Here is a 25,833-nt window from a genome sequence, read left to right on the forward strand (position 1 = left end):
TAATTATCAGTTTAAATTCACACCTCAAGAGTATACTGATATGACTTTCCCATACAGACAAGTTTTCAGGTAATCAAGTCTCAGATAGGTGAAAAGCCAACTGCTATTATTAGAAATAAGGGTATGTATATCATTAACACCTATTAGTACTATGTATACTGTCATTTGTGACCTGGCAGAAAAGTATGCCAGTAACTATTAAGGCTCTATCCACATCAGATTAACAGTAAAGGTTTTAAACAAAAAGTTTAGACTTTAAATCTAGTCTCTTTTTTAAAGACTGGTTAATGGTAGGGCAGGCACTGGAAACTTTGTAATGTACTCGAGGCCTAAGGAAATTTTCTGAAATTCTCTCTGTTGCTAACATCAGATTAGCTCCACCAGCATTAGCAATGGCAAGAGGCCTCTTAGACATGCTGCCAGTAGTTAGTTGCGTTTTGTGTGCGTGCCCACACACCTTGTTACATAGCCCTACTCAAAGCTAATTTAATTGATGTTTCATACACCAGCTGCTCATCTGCACAAGTGCTCCCAACATTGTTAATACTTAGCACTACACTTTACACATAGACCCAGGCCTCCGGAGATGCTGCTTGTGGAATACTTTCTCAAGTTTTATAACATTTTAATATCTTAGTTTATTTCGTGGCTGGCAAATAGCAAGAAGCTATAGATGTAATAAGCCTTCAGATGGCACCTAAGTGCAAGCTGCCAAGTTCTAGCCCATCAACAGCCTAGATGGCCATGAACCAGAGTATTGCATGACAGTTGGGAGGAAGCAGGAGGCAGATGCCATCTTGGGTGAAGTGCGGGGAGGGGGAGGTTTTGTGGAAGGAAGGAGGACTGTCTTGCTCTGGGTGCAGGCGTCCAGGTAACAGGACTGCGACAGACACTGCTAGACTGGGGCTAGTGGTGAGCACACGTCTCCCAAGGGAAGGTGGAGGCCGAGTAGCTGAGATGCAACAATCCCACCAGGCTGCAGGTCCAGACTGAGCAGCCACTGGGCAGCTACCTCACCAGGCTAGAGCATCTCAGCTGTGTGCACACCACTGGTGGGATTAGAGACCTCAGGTGGGGTTAAGATTTTTGGTACCTCCGCTAGTAGGGACAGGGATTGTGCCATTGTTTCACTGTAGTTGTTAAATTCCCCAATGCTCCCCCATTCAACCCGTTGGTCTTTCCCCGTCCCCTTGCCTAATATTCTTTCATATAAATGAATAAGGTCCTCTGTGCATAATTGGGTTTTGTGTCAAGAGTTCCTGGGCCCCCATAAGCAAAGGAGGCAAATGCCCAACCCAGAGAGGAACAGGTGCAGGCTCACTACCTGAGGATATCAAGCAGCACTTGTGTCCAGCTCAGAGGGGTTTGACCACATTTTAATATCCTATTTTAACGTGTTGCTCTCAAATATTAAGCAGGTAAACTAAACCTATCTAGGCTCGTGTGCTGAATTTTAGTAGTTCGAGCAGATCCTTCCTGTAGAGGAGGCATAGCTGAGTGGTGGTTGCCACCTCAGCTGGATACAAGAACCAGGACTTCCTTGGCCAATGCAGGACTCTCTCTCTCACTTCTGTTTGTTTATTTTTTTATTTGCTTTTTTTAAAAAATTGTCCTGGAGAAGAATGAACAGAAAAAGAAAGTCATGCTTTTGACCATGGGAGAAAGTGCATGATTATAGTGATGGCCTATTAATAAGGCTAAGATTTTGTTACAGATATTTTTAGTAAAGTCACAGGAAACAAAGAAAAATTCACGGAAGCCGTGACTTGTCCATGACGTTTACAAAAATATCTGGGACAAAATAGGAATCTACGGATGCCCACACCGCCTGAAGGTGGGCAGCTGCGCAGGGGCTGTGGGCTACCCCTGATGTCTGCAGCTCCAGGGGTCCCCCACTGCCCAGGGGGCTCGGAGCTGTGGGCTACCCCCACCACCCACAGCTCCAGTGGCCTGTGACGACTGGGAGCTCGGGGGGGTTCCCTGCTGTGGCCAGGAGCTCGGGGGTTCCCCCACCGGCCAGGAGCTCTGTGGACACCCCCCGGGAGCCTGGTGCCCCCTGGGAGCTCGGGGGTTCCCCCGCTGCCCCCCGCGAGCTGTGTGGTATCCCGGCGGCCAGGAGCTATGGGGGCCACAAGGTGCAGCGGGGGTACCCCGCAGCTCCCGGCCCTGCGGACAGTGGGGTACCCTGCAGCTCCCCACCACTGAAGTCACGCAGGTCACTGGAGGTCACAGATTCCATGACTTCCGCGAACTTTGTGACTAAATCATAGCCTTACCTATGAATCATGCCAATATTGATCAGCATGATAGTCTTATTGTTTCCTTGTACTCCCCATCTATATTCATCTATTGTCTCTTTGTCTTTGATTGTAAGCAATTAGGGGTAGGGACCGGTTTTTTGTTCTTCACTGGTACAGAACCAAGCACCACGGGGTCTGGGTTTCTATAGTAGAGCTCCTAGGTGCTATGATTGTAATAATCTCTTCATCGGATATAAGGTTCTGGTACTGCTGCTGGATCCTGGATACAAACAGGTCCATTGATGGGCTGGAAACCTAAGGCCAGACTCTACACTTGAAGAACTTAGGGTGGAAATTCCACTCCTGGGTCCATTCTTTTCCTGCTTAACCAGATGTCATGTTTATTTCCTCTTTATGGGTCGTGGTAGGGAGTACAGACTATTTTCTCCTCCCTCCTTTGATCAGGAACAGTCAAGATTAGAAGCACATAGCATGGTTCTGATACCTGCTACCTCTTTTAGTGATAAAAAACACTGCCAATGTGTTGTAATGCATCACCGGCACATCAGGACTGGAGTTACAGTTCTTAGGACATCTTTGACTGCTCTGAGCTTTGGCCAATTGATATTATGTGGGAGGGCTCTTCTTCCATTAACTTTGGATGTCAGCTTCCCTGAATGAGCATCCCTGCTTTTGGAGCTGGCATAGGATTTCTCTTCTAACCCTCTCCAATTCTGACATACTCTGGGCCTCTGAGTATCCCTTTACAAGGGAGCAAAGAGAAGACACATGTGGAACCTCACTCAACAGTATGTTGGGGCAATAGACCATCATTCTGATCAGAGACAGAGCCCTGATAGATGTGACTGGAGAACAAATGGCCTCATGTCTTCAGGCCACCAGCTTCTGAATCCTGTCCTGTAAAAGAAATAAACTTCTGTGACACGACAATTCCCAGAAGCAGTATATATTGCATGGAATCATTTGGCTTCTGGTAGTGCTGACACATTCATGTTATTCCAGAATAGAACTTGGGTCCTGCAACAGCTGCTCTGGGGGCCTTTTCCAGGACAGGTGCTAGGATGAGTAGGTCATTTTAGAATGGGTATGGATCTTGACTCCTTTTTCTAATCAACGAAAAACATATTAAACTAATACTTTGAAGACACCCTAACAGAGGCAGGTGGACCAAAGGTGCAGCATGAAGAACACCTGATGATACAAAAATTAAAAAATCCTTTTGGCAATTGCTTTTCTGGGTTTAATTCAGGGTCTCCATCCTGAACTATGGCTTCTGAAGGAATCTGTTCAAGAACTTCAAGTTGAGCACTCCTTTTTTGGGACACTTGGTACCAGGACAAGGTACTAAGTCTTGTTCTCTGGGAGATCCATTATCCAAATTTGAAGAAGATAATACACTGCAGTCTTTATACTCGGTATTTCAATTGGTTGGAGGAATAATCTTGGTTTTGGTGTTGCATTTAATTTTAATGGCATAACCCTGGCTGCCTAAATTGGGAGGGGGGTGTTTTTTTCAAATATAGTATTGATCTAATGCTTTGATAATTCCTGCCACTTGCTCCCCAATTGGCCCAACCTGGACTCTCTTTCTTGAAGGATGCAGTTTTCCTGTAGTATCTCCTCCATACCTCATGCCAGTTTGTATATGGAATCAGCCAGTTGGATCACTCTCTTGCAATTCACGGATGGATCAAAAGAGTGCCAAGACCTATAATAGCGTCTGTTTTGGACTACAAGGCTCTCAGATTTTTATTTTATTTTTATTTAAAGGAGGATTCCATGGCAGTTCTGTCTACAGTCACTAAAGAACCTGCCCCCGGGATATTCAGTAGTAAACAGTCCTTATTTTCCCTGGGGATTGGCCTTCCATGGCATTAGGCAGAGCTGGTGTTGTGAGAGTTACATAACTCATTGCTTATACTGAGCATCTCAAGGTTTGTTTTTTGGGTGGGGGGTTGTTTGTTCATTTGTTTTTTCTTTTTTTGGAGGGGGAGAGAAGGACAATCTGCCATGATTGATCAAGAGATGTTTTTCACCGAAGGCTCCCAGTCCAGAGGACTTCTGAATTTTAATGGCACAATGGGCAAAAGGGAGTCCGACCACACACACATGGCTATAGCCAAGACATGGAAGCATTAGATGCATGAAAGGCTGCTAAGGTGGCTTTGCTTTTATTATTTTTTATTTATTATTATTTATTATTTATTTTAAATAAAGACTTGCAATTTCTTTAACCAAAGATGAGGATTGTGTGAACTTTTGGGGAGTATAAATCAGAACATTTACTTCGGAATGGATTCAAGTCAACTTCTCTCCAATGTTTCTTTTCTCAGGGCCTTATCTGGAAGGATACACACAGTCTGCCTAATACTCCTGAGGATGGTTTAAAAACATTATTAAAAAGCCTAAGTGAGGTGGTTGTTCTGTGGGTCTGGCCCCAAGGCCAAAGAAATCTGGCCTTTCTCCCAGGAATATAAATATGAGGACCCCTCTGAACTTTGAGACCTTTTCTCTTCCTTTTAGAGCATTTATCCTTGCAAAGTTTATGTTATGGTCAAGTGGAAGAGAAAGACAAGAAGGAAGAGGATCCCTGTGCCTCTTGTTCCTTGTTTTACTGGGAAAACAGAGCCTTAAAAATGTCCCCTGTTGAGGAGTGATTTCTGTGGTCAAAATCTTGAGTGTCCTTCCCATAAATCTTTTACCTTTCCTTCTCAATTTCAAAGTTTCGTAGGGGGGAGTGATCAACCTCTCAGGTCTCAAAGTGTACCCTGTTTTATGGAGTTTTTCCTCCTTATCTGTAGGCCAGAGCTAGAGTGGCCTCCATCCTGAGACAACAGGATAGCACTGAAAAGGGAACTGCATCTGCTGCTGTATATAGAAATAAGTGGAACCCTAGTAAAGCTCACTTTTGAGACAATCTCTAAGTGAGCTCCTTGAATTTTATAGATGCTCCCTACTTGAGGGAGGGACAGAGGAAGCCTTCATATGGTGAATCCATGTTGTCTCACAGTGACCGTGGTGCCTGGAGGGGCTACACTGAGAATGCTTACTCAGGGCAAACTGCAAGGAATAGGACAGACAATCCCCAAAACTGGTGATTTATTCTATATTTAGATTCACCAAGCCAACAACAAAACAGTTACCGCACTGGTTACCAAGAAGCCAAAATACAGTTCCCTTTAAGCAATCCAGCCCTTGGGCTCCCACTCAGAAAGCCAAGTTTAATACAGTGAGTAGTTACTAAAAAAACCTTATTCATATAAAGTACTACCAATCCCAAGAGATCAGACACATCGCCTACCAGGCCAACGAATATTTCAGATCTCACCCATATATACGCTTACAGGCAATCCTTATTAACTAAATCTAAGATTTAGGTTTGGTCACTCTAAGCCTGTAGTAACTGAAAGGTCTGGTATCTGTCTCCAAGGTCCTGCAAACAAGAGTCAGACCCATTGTAACGGATCTGTGGACTTATCCTGTGAAGAATCCAATCTGTGTGCAACTTCAAACATCTGCAGAGCCTACTGATAAGGATACTTATATGATGCAGAATACCTGTCCACTATGAGATGAGATAACTGATTTCATATAGACATATCTAGATGTCAACATATATCCACAACTCTCCCAAACACACAGCTTCCTACTTGTCCTATTATCAAAACAGATTAAAAATTGCAGCCATTCAAGTTACAAATCTTGAGCAACAGTAAATCTTGAAAGTTATTTTTACATTGTGAGTAATAAATATTATTTAGCACATTGAAACTCAATTCCATATTTTAGTTTTAGAATCTATTCTAGGGCTGGCAAATGATTAAAAAAATAATCTCAATCATGAGATTAAAAACAGTCATGATCACAGTTTTAATTACACTATTAAACAATAACAGAATACCAATTTAAATGTATTATATTTTTGGATTTTTTTCTACATTTTCAAATATATTGATTTCAGTTACAACACGGAAAATACAGTGCTCATTTTATATTATTTTTTATTACAAATATTTGCATAAGTACTATAGTGCAATCTCTATTGTGAAAGTGCAATTTACAAATGTAGAATTTATTTTTAACATAACTGCACTCAAAAACCTAACAATGTAAAACTTTAGAGCCTACAAGTCAAAGCATGAAGGGGCATATGAAAGTTTAGCATACCTGGCACCTAAATACCTTGCAACGCTAGCTATGACAGTGCCATGAGAACGCTTGTTCTCACTTTCAGATGACATTGTAAATAAGAAGTGGGCAGCATTATCTCCCGTAAATATACACAAACTTTTTTATCTTAGTGATCGGCTGAACAAGAAGTAGGACTGAGTGGACTTGTATGAGGAACTGAAAAATACTATTTCTTTTATCTTTTTTACAGTGCAAATATTTGTAATAAAAATTATTAAGTGAGCACTGTCTACTTTGTATTAAAAATATATATATATATATAGAGAGAGAGAGAGAGAGAGATATACCTATCTCATAGAACTGGAAGGGACCCTGAAAAGTCATTGAGTCCAAACCCCTGCCTTCACTAGCAGAACCAAGTATAGATTTTGCCCCAGATCCCTAAGTAGCCCCCTCAAGGATTGAACTCACAACACTGGGTTTAGCAGGCCAATGCTCAAACCACTGAGTTATCCCTCCCCCCGTGTTGTAACTGAAATCAACCAATGTAGAAAAACATCCAAAAATATTTATAATAAATTTAAATTGGTATTCTATTAACAGTACAATAAAAATTGTGACTTTAATCGTTAATTTTTTTTGCATTAATTGCATGATTAACTGTGATTGACAGCCCTAATCTATTCCTTTTAAAAATGACCTCCAGAGAAAAAAGTTGTCATTTTAACTGTTTTGATATATAAAAGGGGCCTGATTTTTTTTTAAAATGGTACTTGGGATTTGGTTTGGGTTTTATCTTTCAAATAGCAAAACCATATTGTCTTCCATGTTTTTGTTAGAGGAACACTGACTTGGATTGGGAGCCCTGAGTTATTGGTTGAAGGAGCCACAGATGCTAATCTTTCATAGAGTGTGCTTTTCCTCATCTCGGTCCAGAGTTTGAGTTAGTGCCTTCCAGGTATCATGAAACATGTTTAAGTCATCTACTTATTTATTTTCATTTATTTATTTTCTGTAAGTGAACAGCTCAGTGATGCAGAGGAAAGGAACTGAATGTGAATTGCTGTGCATTGGATAACGATAAGGTCATCAAATGATGGAGAGAAGTGAAGGGTATTGAAATCAAACATAAAAACCAAATTAAGTAAGACATATGCTAATCACCACCACGACTGCTTTGTTTGGACGTTGCATCTCTTTTAATCTTCATCTATCCTTTTAGATAGAGAGTCTATCTGAAGAGTGAGCTCTCTCTTCTGTGTAGAAAGAAGGTACTGTAGTACATTTTGGGTGCCACCTCAGTACAAACAATAATACACCATCATTATGTTTGTATATTTTAAATTATCCGTTGTGCCACTCGCTATATATCAATATATTTCTTTGCAATAGAAAGTATCATAGTATAAATTTCACAGAACATGGCTTCACATTCATTACCATGGAAACCATCAAGACCACAGGCACTGCAGAATGACTGCCTTGTAGGTATGTTTCTATAATACAGCCCCAGGATTCCACTTGTTTCAGCAGCAGGGTATTAGATATCATTACCATACTGTCAGGAAGCAATGATGGGGTTGTAACAAGTGTAAGGCCCTACAGTCGTCCTAGTTACAATGGAGACAGAGCATTACTGACAGAGCATTACCAAGTATTTTTCGGTAGATTATTTTTGCTACTTTCACAAATAGGTTAGAGAATCTGAATCTTTTGAAAACATTTAATATTTTTAAATAAGTATTTTTATGACATGTTTTTAGAACAAAAGTCAATACATTACCATTGTTTTGGGAGCGAGAGCTGATGAACATGCTCGCCTACTGCACAACGTATCTGCATTTTAGGGAGATTAGACACAAGCTATAGTTTCAACTTAATATTTTCCAGTTGGTACAAAAGAGTCTTATGCTTTTAGCTGTCAGCTGTATGCTGAAATGTGTTCTGCTATATTAGTGAACTACCAGCGTTCAAATATTTGCAGTACTTACTGAGCTAGTAGTGCCATCTGTGAATAAAAGGATTATTTTTCAGGCTTCAGCTTCTAGCAGTTCCATATGAAAAGATTTAGAAGTGACAGCCAAAAGCAGCAGCAATAAACTTTATAATTCAACCACCCATTTTTCACATGGATTGTGCTAAATTTTTACCCTCATAATGAAGTAGAGGAAAGCCTGCAGAGGCAGTTATCCACTACTTGGCCTTAAGAAATTAACAGAATGCGACAGAGCTAAATGAAACAAAATAAACTTGTTTTGTCTATTTACAGCACTATAAAATGCTCTCAGATTTAGAAGCACCTAACACTATTTCAGGATCCTAGCCTCAACATTGGGATTGGAAAAAAAAAAAAAAAAAAAAAAAATCATATGTGCTGAAGTAAAATACTGCATTTAAGCATATGAATTATGGAATCCCTCCTTTTACATGCATTCAGTATATATTCCAAAACAGTCATTAAAGTGACACACTGGCACAATGACTGTCATTTTCAATCATTTATTATTTTATTTGTGAAACTGAAGGTTTCCACATGTCCAGGGCACTTGTCTTCACTGAAAATTATGTGAACAAGTTTTGTTTTAACAGGTTTAGAGATACAGAAAAATCTTCCCTAATGGGAGAACATAAAAACATAAGAACGGCCATACTGGGTCAGACCAAAGGTCCATCTAGCCCAGTATCCTGTCTACCGACAGTGGCCAATGCCAGGTGCCCCAGAGGGAATGAACCTAACAGGTAATGATCCAGTGATCCCTTTCCTGCCATCCATCTCCACCCTCTGACAAACAGAAGCTAGGGACACCATTCCTTACCCATCCTGGCTAATAGCCGTTAATGGACTTAACCTCCATGAATTTATCCAGTTCTCTTTTAAACGCTGTTATAGTCCTAGCCTTCACAACCTCCTCAGGCAAGGAGTTCCACAAGAGTCTTGTGTGCACCTGTGGAAGGGCGACAAGACTGGGACCTGGGTTCTGTTCCCAGCTCTACCACTGACCTGCTGTGCAACCATGGAAAAAGAATGTTATTTCATTTCCCTTTTCCTCAGTTTCCCCATCTTTAAAATGGGACTAATGATACTTCTCTCCTTTGTAAAGCACTTTGATATGTACAAAGTGAAGTGCTGTATAAGAGCTAAGCACTATTTATTATCTCTATAGCAGTACTGGATGATTAAGAGCATTCTAGTTTTATTACCACTGATAAGGCACAATATGGACGGATAAGGTCATATGATTTTCTGAGGACATCATTTTTGGGGCATAGTTATGGTAGCCTGAGTATATTAAACCACGAATTGGTAAATATTTGAGTCTTCTGAAAGTGTAATCTCAATTCTGAATTTCCTACCTTTTAATGCTTATTTTTTGGTAACTACAACATTTCTATAAGGATTTTTATCTTTAAATTACTAATATGCACTCAAAACCTTAATTTATCTTAACTAATTATTGCTGAGAATTTGCTTAGTTGTTTTTAAACACTCACAGCATGAGATGGAGGAGCAAGAGGGTTTGGGAGAAGGGTCATTCACTCTTCCTTCTGAGATCATGAGGGCCAGCTGGCTAATGCCTATTAAAGAAATGGAGGTGTACACCAGCACACACAAGAGAGGTTCCATACTGCTGAATGCACCACCACCTTTGCAAAACTTAGGAGGCTCTAGGAGGCCTCCAAAGCAACACCATCACATTTCATCCCAGGTGAGGAGTCCAGTAAACCATAATTTCCTTCAGCCTCACATCTACCCTACCAATTTTGATAACAATATTCCTTTGTGGATTTTAAAAGGGGGGCCAAAATCTGGCTTAGAATGGAAAATTAGTTACCATCTTAATTACTGAGTGGTTGCTTCTGCACAAGAGAGATATGAAAGAATGTGAAATCCTTGGTAGTATCATGCTCATACCACAATGCTAATACTCATCAGGCTGTAGTCAGAGCATTTCAATATGCGTAATCAATATCTCTAATATTTCAATTTAAATAGCATTTGTATTTCACTACACATCAAGGCACAATGATGCGTACAGTTAAACACAAAGGCAATTTAAAGGAGTATTTTTAACTATGGGCATATTGTTGCAGGCAATGGGCTTACCTAAACACAAAAGGGAACATCTGGCAGTTACTAAGCATATCTAAAAAAATAATTTCCCAAATATATCTTAAAACTTGCCCAAATTATTGATTCTACAACAGTAAGCTGAGCTGCCCATTTTACTAATTCAGAATTCAAGAAATGTATTATTATTTGCTAAATACTGGAAGTACTCTTATAGAATTGCTAAGCATTAGCGAAAAATAAAAAGTATACACATCTATAATCTTAACACTACATGAAATAAAAGATGTGGCAGAGTTATGTTGACAATCACATCTTTGTCTAGAGGGCAATTTTTTTGGGGGGGGGGGGAGAGAAGAGAAACATTTACATGGATCCAAAATATTATTTGTGGCAGAGCAAGATTGGGAGTTACTTTAGAAGAAAGCTTTGGACCTAAGCAACAACAAAAAATTGAAAATAAGATGCCTTTAAAACAGTTTGAAAAAATATTATTATTATTTGTTCCAAGTATAAGTGTTCTTGCCAAATTTAATTAACAGAAAACATTTTTCTTGGGCATATAAAACTGCATTTGTTTTGTACTACAGACCTAAATACATCAAACTTTTCAGGACCCAGGTTAGGTACTACACTATTTTGCCAGCTGTCTGCTATATTTTGTCTCTCTTTTCCCTGCATTTTGCCACTCTGCTCACAAACATTGTAGACACTCAATTTTGTAACAATGCCAGGAGAACGCCAAATGTGCATCCTTAATGTTCTAGTGTGGAAGGGAATACGCATTAGATATCCGCATTTCCAGTCTTTACTGAAGCAAACTCCCTCTGCTGTTCTAGTCAAATTACTCAAGCTCTCTGCCTGTTTCCCCATCTATAAAATGACAGGTTTCAGAATAGCATAAAATGGAGACCATGCTCACAGTAGTGATGAGAGATTAATTTAAAATACTTTTAATCTTCAAAGTATTATATAACTGCAAAACAATGATTTAAAAAAAAAATAAGTGAAAATGCACATTCTTCATCTTGGTAGCAAAGTAACAGCCAGCAAATAAGCACCAAGATCAGACCATAATCAGCCTGTTCAGCAGCTATGCACACATAATTACAATGCAGGAGACCAGTCTGACATACACATCACAAGTGCAGAAAGGAATGAAGCCCAACTGTTGACCACAGCAGCACACAGAAGGGCAGTGTGCCAACTTTCTTTCCAAACAGGAAAAGCTATTGTCAAATGATATTTTGCCTTTGAGCCTTGAAGTGTAACACTGTTCATTGCCCTTAGGCAAAACACTAATTCCTTTTGTCAGGGCATTAGTTTCATAGTGCCAAATGATACCAGATGTTTTTCTTTTATTGAACTCCTCTATATTGTACACTTATCAATGATATAACCTTTCGGTATATATTCCCTCACTGCACTCCTACAGCTTGTTTACAAGCTCCAACTTTGTTCTAATAGCAATTCTTAGCATTTACACCAGGGGTGGCCAAGCTGAGCCTGAGAAGGAGCCAGAATTTACAAATGTACATTGCCAAAGAGCCACAGTAAGATGTCAGCAGCCCCCCATCAGCTCCCCCACCCTGCTCCCAGCACCTCCCACCTACCCCGGCAGCCCCGCCCACTGATCAGCGCCTCCCCATCCCTCCCCGCACCTCCCAATCAGCTGTTTTGTGGCATGCAGGAGGCTCTGAGGGGAGGAGCGAGGGCACTGCAGGCTTAGAGGAGGGGGCAGGAAGGGGTGGAATGGGGGTAGGGCTTGTGGCAGAGCCAGGGGTTGAGCAGTGAGCACCCCCCAGCACATTGGAAAGTTGGGGCCTGTAGCGCCAGCTCCCGAGTTGATGCCTATACAAGGAGCCGCATATTAAGTTCTGAAAAGTTGCATGTGGCTCCGCAGCCACAGGTTTATACTGTTTTTCCAACTACAAGACACTTTTTAAAGCTTTCATCCCCAGAACCAGGATGTAGATATTTCCCCCATTTTACAGATACAAAAATGGAAGCAGGGAGGCTGACTTTTATGCAGTCAGAGTCAACCAATATCAAAGCTCTTTTTAGACCCTACATAAATTCAAAAACCCATGTGGGGGTGGGCACACAAGTGCATCCATGCCCCAGTACTGTATACCAACCATGCCTGATGTTCGAAAATTAAGATAATACATTATACAAGTTGAAAGGTAAAGCATATGAAATTCTGCAATTCCCAAGGACCAATTTTGGCAACAAGAGTAGGATTCCATAGCGGATTCTAATAGTGCGCAAGAAACAATCTATAGCTTCATATCTGCAGAATTCCAAGACTATGAAATCATGTCACTCACCAACTATGCAACTGAATCTTTTACAGCATACCTGAATATGTACAAATATGGAATAAATTTCATTAAAAACTGGGTCTCCTCCAAAGTGAATACCCTGTTTGTGTTCACCTAAAATAAAGTGACAAATGCCTTTGAGTGGTGAAGTAGCAGCTGATTTGGCCTTGGCAGCAACCTCTATCTCAGAAGCAGGAGACTGACTCAGAGGTACTGTTTATGTCCTCAGGTCAAAGACCTTAGCTATTGGAGAGGCTAGAAAGTAGTGGCGGTAACACAAGTTCCACAGAAACACTTAGGACTTGTCTACACAGGAGATATTTACCAGTTACCCAATACAGTTAAACTGATATAATTCCCTGTGCGGATACTCTTGAGTGTGTCTTTCTTTAGGTTTAGCTTAAACCTCCTTCAAAGCAACAACAGCTAAACTGAAAAAAGCCACTTTTATACCAGTATAAGTGTGTCCACTTGGGGAGTTATACTGGTGTAACTACATCTATTTAGGGCTTGGCTACACTTGCAAGTTAGAGCGCATTATAGCAGCCCTAACTCTCGATGTGTCCATACTGGCAAGGCACATAGAGCGCCTGGACTCTGTAGCTGGAGTGCTCCTGGTAATCCACCTCCATGAGAAGCATAAAGCTTGCTGCGCCCCGGCTGAAATACCCGGGCGTCAGTGTGGACAAGGTGTTGCATTACTGCACTGTGATTGGCACTCCGGAAGCGTCCCATAACCCCCTGACGTCAAGTGGCCACTCTTCTCATTGTTTTGAAATCGGCTGTAGGCATGTGAATATCCCCTTTCAAAGCTCTGTTTCTGACAGCCGGCATGCTTATCTGCTCCAGGACAAAGCAAACCATTAGTGTGGAATGCTGCTCTTGTGAGGGGGGGGGGCGGGCGGGGGTCTGCTGCTGTCTGAACTTACAAGACAGCATGCTGACACACTCAGCCCCCCAAAACACACTGTCTCTCCCCCCACATACACACAACACGCTCCCTGTCACACTCCACCCTCCCCCATTTGAAAAGCACGTTGCAGCCACTTGCACACTGGGATAGCTACCACAATGCACTGCTCTTTGTGGCGTTGCAAGAGCTGCTAATGTGACCACACCAGTGCGCTTGCAGTTGACAGTGTGAACACACAGCAGCGTTTTCCCTGCTGTGGTCTCTGAAGGCTCGTTTAACTCTCAGAGCTCTACATCTGCAAGTGTAGCCAAGCCCTTAAATTCACATCTTCTAGACCAGATCTACACTAAAAAGTTAAGTTGATCCAGCTGTGTCACTCAGGGGTGTGAAGTGTATACACACACACACACGCACCGAACAGAACAGTTAAGCCAACCTAACACTCAGGCCTTGGCTACACTTGGGACTTCCCAGCGCTGCCGCGGCAGCACTGTGAGGCACGAGTGTAATCGCGCCGCCAGCTCTGCGAGAGTTCTCTCGCAGCGCTGTATGTACTCCACCTCTCTGAGGGGAATAGCTTGCAGCGCTGCGAGCAAGCGTGCAGCCCTGCGGGCTCTGATTACACTGGCGCTTTACAGCGCTGTACTCGCTGCGCTCGGGGGGGGAGTGGGAGGCATTTTCACACCCCTGAGCGCAACAAGTTGCAGCGCTGTTCAGCACCATTGTAGCCAAGGCCTCAGTGTGGACAGCACTAGCATTTGAAGTGTAGTCATAGCTTTAGCTTATACTGGTATAACTTTCCTATTAAGACAAGCCCTTAGAATAGTAGAAACAGAATTTCTTTCCCCCACTATAGGCTTTTTGTGCTACTGAGGCTAGTTCATTAGAGGACCTGCTAATGGACCATGAACTTGAAGAATCCCAGATACACAGCCATCTCATATTGTCTCATTCAAGGACAGTGGAGGAAAAAAAAAAAATTGACCCCATTGGTGTGTCCAAAAGTGGGTTTAAACAAGTAAGACTTCCTGCTCCTTTTCATTGGCTTTCGTTTTCTGAACTATTCTTACAGTCAAGGAGCAGGACTGTGCCACCGTGACTGAATGTGCAAGACAAAAAGAGAAGCAGGGACCCAGGAGAGCAGTACTATTGGTCCTGTGCACCATAGTCTTTAGCACACTCTGATTGGTGCTACTACCTGTCATTTATACAACTCAAAGATACAATGCATGAGTACAGACAGGTGTATTATGTACTGCAGAACACTATGAAATGCTAAAAAATACTCAGCTAGCATCACACTAAAATAGCACTGTGAATCAACATCCTCAGCTTCAAAAACATTTCTTTCTTCAAAGGAAACAGTTATAACATGTTAACACCTAACACTAACCCTTTCAGTGAAGAAAAAACAGAAATTTTTCCAGTATGTTTACTTTGTGCATTTGACAGAACTCTATAAAGCCTGTTTCATTGCTGTATTGATGGTACACATGCTTTGCTGGACTAGGGAAGATGATGCTTACTAGTAACAATGAAAGGTGAAGAGGGAGGAGGCAGAAGTATGTATGAAGAGAAAGGGAAGAGATGGAAGAGAGACAGGCCCAAGGATGTTTGATGTCACTGTTCTTGGGGCTATCCTTCTAAACAACAAAGGACCCTATCGTAGCACACACAGGTACTTGACACATCACGAGCCAAGAGACTCCAGAACACAGCAGAAAAAGAGAAGAGAGGTGGAACAACAATCCTGTTCCCCTCCGGCCTCAGTTGCAGAAAACATTCCATTACAGAAACAAAAACATTTTAATGCACCCACATCTGAGAGGCAAAGAACAACAACAACCTAGGACATCTAGTAGCTTACAGACTTCCAGATGAAAACCCTGTCAACTCCTGGAGGGATTCACAGAGCTGCTGCCCACCATGCTACTAGAATCCTCCAGATTCCTTGTACTCTGTGACATCAGCCTTCACATTGAAATGACAGGTTTCAGAGTAACAGCCGTGTTAGTCTGTATCCGCAAAAAGAAGAACAGGAGTACTTGTGGCACCTTAGAGACTAACAAATTTATTAGAGCATAAGCTTTCGTGGACTACAGCCCACTTCTTCGGATGCATATAGAATGGAACATATATTGAGGAGATATATATATACACACACATACAGAGAGCATAAACAGGTGGGAGTTGTCTTACCAACTCTGAGAGGCCAATTAATTAAGAGAAAAAAACATTGAAATGGTCTATGATACAGTCGTTCTTGATCTCATGGCATACATGTAAACCTTAGGATGCTCCCAAGCACCCTCTGGAACTACACATGCAGCTGCTTCAGCCCAGGAATGGGTATTGGAGCGCGTACCAGCATACCACTCTACTGGTCTGATCAGCACCTCATAAGTCCTGTCTTACACAAGCCCAGTACATCTACACTGGGGGTTTGCAAACAAAAAAACACTTAGTATAGATAAGGCCTACAATAACATCCGAAGTTCTCCGAAAAAAATATACCCATTGGCCAAAATTGAAATATTTTGGTGCCTAAAACTTTTACTTAAATAAAAAATAATACAAAAAAAGTTCTAGGGGTCTTAACAATTGAAATTACAACATGATGGCCACCTAGTAGCACTGAAAACTCATATACAGGTAATTTGTTAACTCAGCCAGCAGCCTAGTCATATATAGATAACAGATTAACTCAACCAGCAGATCAAAGCAACAGAAAAGTCCCTACAGCTACTCACCTAAATTCAGAGGTAGGCCCCAAATAAATGAGCACCCACAGTGTCAACTGACTTTAATAGGCGTTTCAGGTGCTTGGCAGTTCTGAAAAACCAAGTCACATATATTTAACTTTAGGCATACAAGTTTTAAAACTTTAGCCATTGTTTATGTGACAGTTAACTACTTCATTTCAGCTATTTATCTGGGACTACATGATGAGAGTGTTCCAATATCATCCCTGGCATTAGTCTCAATGTTTGATTTTAAAAGATCCCAGCTTGTTTGTGCCTGTTCCTGATCCAGTGAGGATTTTATAAGTACTGTCAATGACACAGGGCCATAGAAAGTAAACCTCAGTTGCGTTTACCATAGAGTAGAAATGAAATCTAAGCAAACATGTTCTTGACATTATGTGCCCATTTGTATTCTTCTATCTAGGTATATGATCCACTGTTTCACCTGATCACACTACTGTATTTCGGGATATTTGTGCAACTTCTGCTTTGTACTACATTGGATCAAAAGACCCAATACAAAAGACCCTTTCAAAAGAATAATGAACATTTGCCACCATCTTGCCTTTTCTCAATGCAAATAGTCTCACTGAAGTGTTTGAAGGATCAATTCCATATCAAGTAATCTGGTATGCTAATGCTTCAGTTTCCTAATCACATTTCATTTCCTACCGTTAAAAATATCAGGAAACAGAGTGGACTTAACAGAGCCTTCTTAATTTACTTCAAAGTATGGAGATATTTCTAGAATGTGTTTCTCTTCTTCAGGGATATGACCTCTTGCATCTACATGCTTTATAGTGTTGTATTTTAAATTGGTTATTGGAAATGGCATTAGTGTTGAGCATCAAAGAATTGCAGAAGTATGCATAGGAGGCTCTTTATTGTTTAATAAAGAGTTTTATTTACAAATTGTATGAAAGCAAGTGAACATAGTAGAACTTTGGAGGTTGTGCTAAGTCTCTCAGCTGGGGCAACTAACATTTTCACAAATCAATAAAATTACTCAAGTGTGTAATTGTTTACAGGATCAGGAGCCATATGAATTGCAAAACTATTACACTAAACAAAAGATAAGAGTGTCAAGTAAAACATTCAGAAAAGTTATCAAATGCCAGAATTAAGGTTATACAATAAAACACATTCTATCAAATGCCAATGGCTATAGAACTGACTAAAAATAGGATGTGGGACAAGGTAAAAAAGGTATCATCCAAATCCACGAGTGTACGTAGTGTGGGAGAGGGGAATACACCTCCATCTCCTGGCTTTAAGAGGTGGAAATATCAAGACAGAGTGTTGAAAGTGATGCTTTGAAAAGAATTGCTGTCACATAAAGATTGGTCATATTGAAAGTAATCTTCATGAAATAACTAGTATAGATCAATACCCAGTAGTAGCAACTATTTTCCACTCTGAAGCTATCCATACTGATTTTAAAAGAAGTTAGTTTCTCAGCTCTAAAGACCAAGATCTCCTTTAATTATATTCATGGATTTCATGGGAGTGGGAGTGTATGGAAATACTGCAGGCAAACAGGAAATTAAGAGAGTACTATTAAAGAAAACTATATTGCAGTATTCCAGAAGTAAATGCCCAGTTTTTGCTATTAGAGAGGCAAGGTGGTGAGATAATATCCTGCACTGGACCAACTCCTGCTGATGAGAGAGAGACACTTTCGAGCCACACGGAGCTATTCTTCAGGTCTGGGAAAGATACCCCAAGCATCACAATTAAATGCAAGGTGAAACAGTTTATCATAACTAGTCTGCAGATATTTTAAGGGACCAAAGTATCTTTTTCCTCAGGCTACCAAAAGGAACATGACTATGTAACACTACTTAAAAATTTCAATTCTATTTTGGAAGAAAAGTGAGACAGCACTTTAACTGTGTTTTTGATAACTGTAAGTGGACTGGTCATCTCCTGAGCACTCCCTCATGGCCTGAGGTCGATCTGCAGGTGCACTGCCTCAGTTTCCCTCTTCTTCAGCTTAGGGCCCCTTAAATCAAACAACTTTTCATTGATTCAGCCAAATCTCTGCTCGGGACTGGATTAAAATAACAAAATCATACCAAAGACATTATACAAAATGAAGGTACATTGTGTATCCAAAAGTCATCTGCGTGGTGTGAAGAATAAAACTAAAGCCCAAATGCCTTTGACCACTTGAAAAGCACAACTATTAAAACTGCTTTAGTCAAATAGATGAATTGTTTTTATAAAACAATTAAATCAAGTACTTGTACAACTTACCAAGAGTACAAGTCAGTGTAGTTATAATGCATCCCCAGTAGCTGGAACTTTGTCAGCTAGAGACTCTCAAATGCCCAATTTATAAATCAATTCAACACAATGAGAAAGGAATACTGTTTGCATCAAAACTCATGGATTACCAGATGAATAATGCCAAATATGTAAACTGAACTTGTATTTTTACATGTAAAGAGGGTGGGAGAGACATCTTTTTGCACATATACAATTATTTGTTCAAGATTTCCAACTTTTATATGCTGTTAATCAAAAGTGTGATTTATCATATTAGGCCTTCAGAATTCAATCAGTGATAATAGCTCAGTCTAACAACTTTAAAATGCCAGTTTATTTATAATTTGCAGTGTTTTCAATCTTACTATGGCTCTCTGGTTTTCAAATTGAACAGCATATTGAGTTAAAGAATAATGAATGATTTTTTTTCCCCTAGGAAAAAGTGAAACTTGATGGTTCTACCCAATAGTATTCCGGATGGAACACCTCTGAAGACAAAAAAGGTGAAGCTAAAATTACAGTTATTTTGTTAAAATATAGGTAGTCAAATATAGGTCCTATTTCTAGATCATTTCTACCTCTGTGAACGTGGGCAAAGCTGTCTTTGCACCTCATGTCTCCCATTTGTAAAAGGGAAATTACTATTAATAATTATTTATATTACAGTAGTACATAGAGGTCAGGGCCCCACAGCGATAGACACTACATAAACCAAAAAAAAAAATAATAATAATAATAGTGCTTGTTCCAATGAGCTTGCAACCTAAGCTAAAAATAACTACCTACCTTTCAGTGAAGTCTTGAGGATTTATTCTTAAATGCCTACAAAGGACTTAAAGATCCTTGAATGGAAGCCACTATAAAGTACAACACGATTTAAAATAAACCACTGAAATTCAAGTAAAATCAAAAAAATATTTGAAACAGTATTGAGGTAGCAACTCTGGAGCTGCTCTACAGTAATTTATGAATATTGTATGTTGGCCTGGTTATTGGGATGTTTACTGTATGGATTAGTTTAATAGTGGGCTGTAACAAACCACCAAGAAGGAATTAAATACCTCAAGAACAATCACCCTGCAGCAAACACTTGACCGTTAAGGGACAAAGGCCAAACTATTAGCTTTGAAGATTTTCCCTCCTCCCCAACCAACCTGCACAACTAATTTAGTCCAGAAGGACCAAAGCCCAGGAACACAGAATGTCACAGGAACTCTAGCTGTTGAAAAAGAAAGCGTCCCTCATAGGAGAGGAATGTAGTTGTTCAGAGGAGTTATTCCAGCGACCAACGCTGAGACATAAGCAGCTGTTCCGGTGTCTGAAGAAATTCCTGATAGCAAGATAGACATGCTGTTTTTGAATCCTCTCTAAAATATTTGTTCCTACTGCAAAATAAACAATACTTTGTTTTTAAAATGCTGTTTGGTCATTATATAAACCACTGGTCACAGACTCCTGAAGGGAAGAACAACAGGTGCCAAACCCAGTCAGACCTGCTAGGTAAGCACAGATCATACACATGGTACTGTAGCTAAGAGTGGGTGAACTGCGGAATTCCGCCCCATGATAAGCAAAGACATGAGGCCTGAGGGGGTGTACTCAGAGACCAGAAAATGGATAGAGGTGCAGCTAGCGATGTAACCATATCAAACAAATATTAACGGAGAGAGAAATTAATGTTTCCCTTCTTAACCTATGAATGTTTGTTACACAAACAGTATGCACACTTTCCAAAGGTTACTCTTATTTAATATTTATTAAATTGTAAACTCTTAGGGCAGGAATATATCCTAAAGCAGCTATGTGGCTGCTCTGATTTACACTTGGACTAGGGAAGCTGCAGTTTGAGAAAGAGGAAGTTCTGACTCCCTGATGCCCTCTCACCCAATATCAAATAAATCTCTGCACTATGGAGATCAGAGGACTGATTCTCTAAGTTACTTTGCCCCAGTGAAAGATTCTAGCAAGCTTCATTCTGTTCTTACCATAATCAGAAATGTTATAAAAGGAGAAAGATAAAATACAACAAAATGCTTAGGAGGGAGTAACGAAGACTGTTTACTCAAACAGAATGAAAGAATATAATGGAAGGCTTTTGTAACATTGCATGAAGTGGTTCTAGAAGAGATATTTCATTTTTTTGGTAGTAACTTTCATTCTTGTATCCTGCCTTCACTGAGACCAAGAATTTAGCAACATTCAAAATGGGGTTGGATATTTCTCTGAACGTTTTTGATATCCGTATCTGTCATAAATATAACAAAACTTCCTGAAGGGATATTTCTGGAGGCATTTGACCTCTTGCTTTAGAGCTCAACCTATCTGAGTTCAGAATGTGACCTAACATAAACACGTCCTGGTCCAGGACTGGGACGCCTAAATGCTACAATAATACAAACAACAATCATCATCAAAAGGAGCAGATTATCCCACATTTTTCTACTGCAAGGTTCTCACACCTTCCTCTTAAGCATTTGATCCAATAGGGGGAATTCTCATGTTACTATAGACATGGGGTTCTCCATCTGGGGGTTGAGACCCCCCCCAGGGGATCGCGAAGTTACTACATGAGGGGTCGCGAGCTGTCAGCCTCCACACCAAACCCTGATTTGCCTCAAGCATTTATAATGGTGTTGTAAATTAAAAACACTTTTTAATATATTTAAGGGGGTGTTCACTCAGAGGCTTGCTGTGTGAAAGGGGTCACCAGAACAAAACTTTGAGAACCACTGCTATAGACAAAGATGCCATGAATCTTTTCAAGATCTCAGGATCTAGTGCAGTGGTTCTCAAACTTTTGTACTGGTGACCCCTTTCACACAGCAAGCCTCTACGTACAACCTCCCCCCTTAAATATTTAAAAAAACGTTTTTATATATTTAACACCATTATAAATACTGGATGCAAAGCCGGGTTTGAGGTGGAGTCTGGCAGCTCGCGACCCTCAGTTTGAGAACCCCTGATCTAGTGGGAATTCCAGGATCCTTCTCTCCCAGAAACAGCTCAAGTAGCTGCCTCTGCTGTTGCTCTCAGCTTTCCCAAGCAGCAGCAGCATGGTATTTAGCGGACTCTCCTCAGTTTTCAAACTTCTGCAGTTTAAGAAAGCTATTACTAGCCCCACCAACACTGCAAAATGTCTGCAGAGACAGGAAGAGAATACTGCAATGGTTTACACTCATTTCAGATTTGGAAGAGTCTCTTCTCAAGCACAAAAATCAAAAACACTATTTTAATGAGGAGTATTTGTGGCACCTTAGAGACTAACAAATTTATTTGGACATAAGCTTTCGTGGATTAAAACCCACTTTGCCCAAATAAATTTGTTAGTCTCTAAGGTGCCACAAGTACTCCTCATTCTTTTTGCTGATACAGATTAATACGGCTACCACTCTGAAACCTGACACTATTTTAATGGGCAGATTTACCTCCCTTCACCCAGTCACTCATTACACTTTGTGATTCTGGAATAGTAATGGAAAGTTATAATTAAGGCTCCGTGACTGTCACGGATTCCGTGACCTCCATGACTTCTGCAGCGGCCGGTGCGCCTGACCTGGGGGCCGCCTGATCAGGCTCGGGCAGCCCCATGGCCAGGTGCACCGGCCGCTGCTGGGGCAGTCTCAGGCCGCCCCTCCGCACCTCCCAGCAGCAGGAGTTTGAGGGTGTGTGGGGGGCGGGAAGGGGAGAGGAGTGTGTTAGGGCTGGGCAGTGCTTACCTGGGAGGAGGGGGGCCCTCCCCGGAAGAGCAACAGGAACTCAGCTCCTAGCTTTACATGCTTTCCCGCCTGCAGGCACCCCCCCTGCAGCAGGGGGAGGGATAGCTCAGTGGTTTGAGCATTGGCCTGCTAAACCCAGGGTTGTGAGTTCAATCCTTGAGGGGGCCACCTAGGGATCTAGGGCAAAATCAGTACTTGGTCCTGCTAGTGAAGGCAGGGGGCTGGACTCGATGACCTTTCAAGGTCCCTTCCAGTTCTAGGAGATAGGATATCTCCATTAATTTTTTTTTTTTTATAGCTCCCATTGGCCACAGTTCCCAGCCAATGGGAGCTGCAGAACCGGGGTTTGGGGCAGAGTGGAGGCAGTATATGGAGCTAGGGTCGCCGCTTCCCAGGAGCTAGGTAGGGAACCTGCCCCAGCCCCGTGCACCCTGGGCTGCGACCACCCACAATCATCTGTGGTGCCCCCTCAGGCCACGACCCCTCCTCCCCAGCATCTGTAGTGCCCACGGCACCCTCCAGGGCCTCCCTCCCAAGCCGCCTCCCCCCCACACACAAAGTTTTAATCAGGGGTATACAGTAAAGTCCAGACCAGTCAGCTTAACTACAGTACCCAGAAAGATACTGGAGCAAATAATTAAGCAATCAATTTGTGAACACCTATAAGATAATAAGGTGATAAGTAACAATCAGCATGAATTTGTCAAGAACAAATAGTGTCAAACCAACCTAATAGCTTTCTTTGACAGGATAACAAGCCTTGTGGATAGGGAGGAAGGGGTAGATGTGGTATATTTTGACTTTAGTAAGGCTTTTGGTACTGTCTCCCATGACCTTCTCATAAACAAACTAGGAAAATACAACCTACATGGAGCTACTTACTATAAGGTGGATGCATAAAGGATTGGAAAACTGTTCCCAGAGAGTAGTTATCAGTGGTTCACAGTCAACTTGCGGAGTCCCGCAGGAATCAGTTCTGGGTCCGATTCTGTTCTATATCTTCATCAATGATTTAGATAATGGCATAGGGAGTACACTTGTAAAGTTTGTGAACAATATCAAGCTAGGAAATGTTGCAAGCGCTTTGGAGGATAGGATTAAAATTCAAAATGATTTGGACAAACTGGAGAAATGGTCTGAAGTAAGAAGGATGAAATTCAATAAAGACAAATGCAAAGTACTCCACTTAGGAAGGAACAATCAGTTGCACACATACAAAATGGGAAATAACTGCCTGGGAAGGAATACTGGAGAAAGATCTGGGGTCATAGTGGACCATAAGCTAAATATGAGTCAACAGTGTAACATTGTTTCAAAAAAAGCAAACATCATTCTGAGATGTACTAGCAAGAGTGTTGTAAGCAAGACACGAGAAGTAATTCTTCCGGCTCTACTCCACGTTGATTAGGCCTCAACTGGAGTACTAACTGCGTCCAGTTCTGGGTGCCACACTTCACAAAAGATATCGACAAATTGGAGAAAGTGCACAGAAGAGCAACAAAAATTATTTAAGGTCAAAACAACATGACCTATAAGGGAAGATTGAAAAAATTGGATTTGCTTAGTGTGGAGAAGAGAAGACTGAAAGGGGACATGATAACAATTTTCAAGTACATAAAGGACTGTTACGGGGGGGGGGGGCGAAATGTTCTCATTAACTTCTGAGGATAGGACAAGAAGCAATGGGCTTAAATTGTAGCAAGAGTGGTTTAGGTAGGACGTTAGGAAAAACTTCTTAGCTGTCAGGGTAGTGAAGCACTGGAAAAATTGCTTAGGGAGGTTATGGAATCTCTGGAGATTTTTAAAAGCATATTACACAATCACCTGTCAGAGATAATCTAGATAATACTTAGTCCTTCCATGAGTGGAGGGGACTGGACTAGAAGAACTCTGGAGGTTCTTTCCAATCCTGTGATTCTATGTTTTATTTGTACCGTTAGTATACTAAACAGGGGCGAGACCCAGGTAGCGGGTCGCAACAGATTCCATTCCCAATACCTAGGGCCCTACCAAATTCACAGCCACGAAAAATGCATCATGGACTGTGAAATCTGGGCTCCCTCCATGAAATATGGTCTTTTGTGTGCTTTTACCTTATCCTATATAGATTTCATTATGAAGACCAGCGTTTCTCAAATTGGGGGTTCTGACCCAAAAAGGAGTTTTGTGTGTGTGGGGGAGGTGACAAGGTTATTTTAGGGGGGCTACAGTTCTGCTACCCTTACTTCTGTGCTGCCTTCAAAGCTGGGCAGCTGAAGAGTGGCAGATGTTGGCCAGGATCCCAGCTCTGAAGGCAGCGCCCCGCCAGCAGCAGTGCAGAAGTAAGGGTGCCAATACTATACCATGCTACCCTTACTTCTGTGCTGCTGCCTTCAGAGCTGGGCGGTTGGAGAGTGGAGGCTGCTGACTGAGGGCACAGCTCTGCAGGCATCAACAGCGTAGAAATAAAGGTGGCAATACCATACCCTGCCACCCTTACTTCTGCACTGCTGCTGGCAGTGGCTCTGCCTTCAGAGCTGGGATTCTGGCCGGCAACTACTGCTCTGCAACTGCCCAGCTCTGAAGGCAGCGCCGCTGGCAGCAGCACAGAAGTAAGGGTAACAGTACCGCAACCCCCTTCCAAAAAACCTCCTTTTTGGGTCAGGACCCCCACGATTACAATACCGTGCAATTTCAGATTTAAATAACTGAAATCATAAAATTTATGGTTTTTAAAATCCTATGATGGTGAAATTGACCAGGCGGCCGCACGTGTGTCCACCTCTGCGGCGCCACTTCCGCCTCCCCCACCCCACCCCCGGGACACACGAAAACGCCCATCCCCCCCCCGGGGCGGGGGTGCTGAAAACCGACTCTCCCCGCAGAGGCGATTCTACAAACCGCGCTGCCGCCGGCCCCCACGCGGCCCTGGCCAGGCGGCCGCACAGACCCCCCCCCTCCGGCTCCGCTTACTCACCAGCCCGTCGATCTGCACCTGCTTGACGGCCGAGTCCCCCGGGGCCGCCTTGCTCCTGGCTTTGCTGGCGGCTGCGGAGGAGCCGGTGCTGGCGGCCACCGTGGTTTCCTTGCGAGACGCCATGTTAAGAGACGCTTCTCCCACGCCGGCCGGAAAGAGAAAAATGGAACACCGGAAGCGTGGCTAAGGCCCCGGAGGTGGGTTGTGAATGCCTTCCGGACGGAAACTAAGGGAAAGATCAAAAGGGGCCGGGGTAGAGTGGAGGGTCCCCGCTTTGACGCATGCGCAGGAAATACTCTGATTCCCGGGACACACTGCGCGTGCGTAGAAGAAAATCGGGGGTCAGGGCCCGGAGAAAGCTGCGCATGCGCATCAGTGATCACCCGTCAAGTCTGTTTCCACGTGTCACACACAAACACAGAAACGTGGAGAGCGCGGGGCAGCTCTGAAC

At 42.1% G+C, this 25,833-nt stretch overlaps 1 protein-coding gene across 1 annotated transcript in view; it reads right to left on the bottom strand.

Moving 5' to 3' along the window:
- EIF3H (eukaryotic translation initiation factor 3 subunit H) overlaps positions 1-25,554 on the bottom strand; it is a 132,864-nt gene extending 107,310 nt beyond the window's left edge. The window contains exon 1 of the mRNA XM_034763502.1: positions 25,383-25,554. Coding sequence (XP_034619393.1) covers positions 25,383-25,505 — 123 coding nt within the window. The 5' untranslated portion in view covers positions 25,506-25,554. The remainder of the gene's footprint in view (positions 1-25,382) is intronic.
- Positions 25,555-25,833: the final 279 nt, after the last annotated feature.

This window comes from Trachemys scripta, chromosome 2, assembly GCF_013100865.1.
Source record: "Trachemys scripta elegans isolate TJP31775 chromosome 2, CAS_Tse_1.0, whole genome shotgun sequence".
Classification (NCBI taxonomy): Eukaryota; Metazoa; Chordata; order Testudines; family Emydidae; genus Trachemys; species Trachemys scripta.